This window comes from Arachis ipaensis, chromosome B05, assembly GCF_000816755.2.
Source record: "Arachis ipaensis cultivar K30076 chromosome B05, Araip1.1, whole genome shotgun sequence".
Lineage (NCBI taxonomy): Eukaryota > Viridiplantae > Streptophyta > Magnoliopsida > Fabales > Fabaceae > Arachis > Arachis ipaensis.
Window position 1 is genome coordinate 600,948 of NC_029789.2, and position 4,252 is coordinate 605,199.

General features: G+C 28.2%; 1 protein-coding gene across 1 annotated transcript in view; it reads right to left on the reverse strand.

Moving 5' to 3' along the window:
- The window catches only part of LOC107639904 (rhamnogalacturonate lyase-like), a 5,136-nt gene extending 3,375 nt beyond the window's left edge, over nt 1-1,761 (reverse strand). The window contains exons 1-6 of the mRNA XM_021103509.1: nt 1,592-1,761; nt 1,394-1,444; nt 1,070-1,186; nt 754-873; nt 518-653; nt 8-184 (exon numbers count right to left, since the gene is read on the reverse strand). Of these exons, the coding sequence (XP_020959168.1) occupies nt 8-184; nt 518-653; nt 754-873; nt 1,070-1,186; nt 1,394-1,444; nt 1,592-1,761 (771 nt within the window). The remainder of the gene's footprint in view (nt 1-7; nt 185-517; nt 654-753; nt 874-1,069; nt 1,187-1,393; nt 1,445-1,591) is intronic.

A 4,252-nucleotide genomic window follows, 5' to 3' on the forward strand; every position in this document is an offset into this window, starting at 1 on the left:
TTCTTACCGAGAGGGCAATTGGGCCAACATGAGAGGTGAGATCTTGCTTAATAGGCCCACAATTGCGGAACTCATTGCTGGGTGTTAAGATCCAGAACCCAACACGTGGCTCAGAATATGGGCTTGTCCAACCATTAACCTTGTTGTCTTCATTCTCGATTGAGTATTGGTACTTATCATCCACCTGACCCAAAAATCACACCATAATAATAACTATAATATCATTACCACAAGACTATGTTTTTTTTATAGAAGGAAGATGAGTATTGAGTAACATACTCTAATATTTTAATTTTTTATTTTTCTTTTTAAATTTGAGATGAATTAAAATTAAAAGGTTTAATTTCTGTATTTTAAAATTTTTATCTTTTAAAAGATTCGATTTTTGTATTTTCTAAAAACCAGTCGACTCCAGATTAAACAGGATTACATTTGAAATTAACATACTAACAATTCATAATATGAAAAAAATACTACTGTGAATTTAATATTAAAAATAAAAAAAATCCATAGATACCTCTCTAAGAAAATTTCGTTCTAATGGCTTGGTTAAGAGAACGGCTTCAGGATAATCTAGGGTTTGACCATTTTCTCTATCTGCTTTAGATGGCATCATCCTCTGCCTTGTGTTTGATATAGCCATATAGTGGAACCTGATATCATCATGTGTTGGTATTATTTTCCTCATCAGCTAAGCACAAATTATTTAATTTAGTACATTGACTATATATTTTTGTAGTAAGTTGAGATGACCTGTCACCGGCGAGCTTGAAAACAATCCTAATTTGATCAATTTCCACAGCTGGAAATCCTTCTAGGCGTTCCAATATTACGTATGGATAAAACCCAGAATCCCCTCTTCTCAATATATACCTGCAAATTCAATTAACTTAATCTTCTGCATAATATTATTAGTAGTATTTAGTGCAACTCAATTCAAAGTTTTGATACTGATGAGGTAAAATGTTTTCTCCATGCAATCAACATAAAAAACTAATTATTATTTATAGTGATGTGATACGTAATTAAATACACGTGTAAATAAACGTATCAACATGCTATGATGCACCTTATGTCTATATTGAAGGGGACACCACCACCTCGTGAAGGTGACCATGTTCTTGTAAATGAAACTTCCACCATATTCTGGTCCTGTGCTATAACTTTAAAATCTGTCGTCTCGGTTCTGCAGTACATATATATGAAAAATAATATTATTGTTGAATCCTAATTCTCATGCTATTTTTAATACATAAAAATTTACATATTTTTAAAAATGTTGAACACTCTTTAATAATAGTTTTTTTTTTATATAGGAGACTCGAACCCGCAACCTTTTAATTGAATATGGGAAGACTGTAAAAGAAATAATAACGCTGAAATATAAGCTTACTTTGGTTCGCCGCCAGATTCTCCTGGTTCTTTTGTGACAAAGTCCACGTACCTAAAAATATGAAGGCCCAGGTCACTATCAATTCAAACATGACTTATATATGTTAATCCAAATTTAATTTCATGACATAATAAAGCATATTAGATCAATATATAAGCTAAGCAAAGTTTATTTATTTAAGATTGAAGAAATAGGTACCCTCTATTCTTTTTGTCATTTCGAGCTTCAAGTATGTTGTCAATTCCATTATATGATATTCCAAGAATATAGCCCCCAGGTTTTGCCAAAGTGATGGAAACGATACCGTTTTGAAGGATCACCTGAAACTCCAAATCAATTGTGTGATGAGTGTATTTATAATAAGACATGTTTTTTATTCTGTGTAATAAATTTTTATAAAATATTTTAACCATTAATTCTGATAAAATATAAAAAGAACTAGTTAAGAAGTTTCTTTATAAAAATAATAAAATAATGGATTAGTTGATATCATATTTTATGCACTAAATGTAACAAAATTTCTTAAGGTTAAATACAATACTTAACAAGAAAACTAAATTAAAGACTTTTTTATTACCCGGTCAGAATTATTCAGAATAACTGGAGATGTCAATTTCGCCTTTGAATCTCTTCAGCGAGTAGAAGCCATGCATATGAAAAGGAAATAGTGAAAATAAGGTAAAAAAATTAGTTACAAGAATTCTGTTGTCATTTTAATATGATTTTTTTTTCAAAATATCTTTTGATTTTGAGAAATCAGTCCTACATAAATTAACAAGAAAAAAAAAAGAAGTTTTTGGCATTGCATTAAACATCTACTTAACTTGTAAATTTAAAACCATAAAAGTTATTTGAACTACTTCATACATACTTGCCAAAACCATAAAAGTAATGTGAAATAATATTTTACGAATAAATAAAATGAATCATTTTAACTCTACAAAGAAAAAGAAATGAACATCACATATATTTAGTTTTAAATTTTCAATAATTAAATTATTTTTCAATAATGTTCTTCACCAAAAATAAAAAATAATTAAAAAAAATTACATGATGAGATTTTGAAAGCTTTCACCATGTGATTAATTTAGAAGAAATGGGAGTCTGCTTTTATTTCTCGATATCCGTTACTATTTAAGTACTTATGATTACATTTCAAGCATATATGAGGATTGAATTGAATATAAAGATAGAAGTAATTAATCTACATATCCATATATATATAGAACGTTTTCCTTTTGAATGCTTATGCTTGCCGTTACTTAATTTGTTTACCGATGAGTAATAACGTACAAAAATCATAAGCTAAGAAGGAAAGCATCATTTGTATTTTTTTTTGTAAAAGAAAAAGAATAATAAAGGAATGAAAGTGTTAGAGAAAACCTAAATGAGCTCTTCACAGAAGATGCACCCAGCAAGAAGAAAAGCAGTGCAACGTAGACCACCTTCATCTTCTTGCCAATGTAATAAACCTGCAAATTAAATTAAATAATATAATTTTTTTCATAGTTTGATTTCATATTATTAAACTACTCTTCCACCTTAACACATGACAACAATAAAGAAGTCTCGTGCCCCACAAATTCAACCCAATAGAATATATAAATTCAATTACAATTTTAGTCTTTATTATCTTATCTTTATCTTATCTTTATTTGCTTTTATCTTTCACAGAACAATGTTCTATATATATTTAGTTTTACCTTCATAGTATAACTAAATATATATATAGAACATTGTTCTGTGAAAGATAAAAGCAAATAAAGATAAGATAAAGATAAGATAAGATAATAAAGACTAAAATTGTAATTGAATTTATGTATTCTATTACACTAAATTTGTGAGTCATAAGACTTCTTTATTGTTGTCATGAGCTAAGGTGAAAAAGTAGTTTAATACATATCTCTAATAATTACCAAAATAAACTTGTATTATGATCTCAATTGAGTAAACCTCAGGAACAGGGAAAAAAATTTCAGTGACATGCATTGTGAAAAAAATGTACTAACCTTTGAAAATCAATAATTAATCTCTTTATGATATATGAAAGGATCATCATGAGAGAAGAGACGAAAATATTTATGCCCTATTTATATGAATTTTCGTTGGAATGACTTCTTCTAACTCTATATATATATGTTGTCACTGAATTCTCTTTGGAACTTCAAAGGACCTTCATATATTAAAAACTTGAAGGCTAAAGTGAATATTATATATTACCGATATGTATATGCATTGGTGTGTGTGTGTGAGAGTGAGAGAGAGAAAAGGCAACTCAAGAAACAACTTTAACTTCTCTATGATATAGCCACGTTTTGTAGAGTGCCTTTTTCAATTTTCAATTTTTTTTTTACAAGAAAGCAAGAGTTACTTTGAAACGTGGACTAGATTCCAAATGTGGGCACAATAGTATTTCAAAACGATTGAGAATAGATGATTTCGGAAAGAAGATTTTATTGCATGATCAAAGGAATTAAAAAGTACTATCCAATTGTGTTGATTATATATATTTAGAAAGGAAAAAATATTTTTAAATTCTGCCAAATAATTATTATTTATTAGGTTTACTTTTATAGTAAACCAATCAATTTTGGAAGTGATTAAATATTTATGTAGGAATATTTTATATTGAGAATACATAAAAATTAGATTAATCAATCATTGAGGACACGTGTCAAAGATGTTTGATTCTTTTTCAGAAGACAATGGAAGGAAAGGACATGGAACATATAGTGCACAAACTCTATAAATAGTACAACCTAATGGTTAGTGCATCAATTGCTAAAAGTTCTTTGTTAACTTGTTTTTAAGAAGACAGTAATAATATACCTATACATTTGTCTCTTATAACTCTTATAA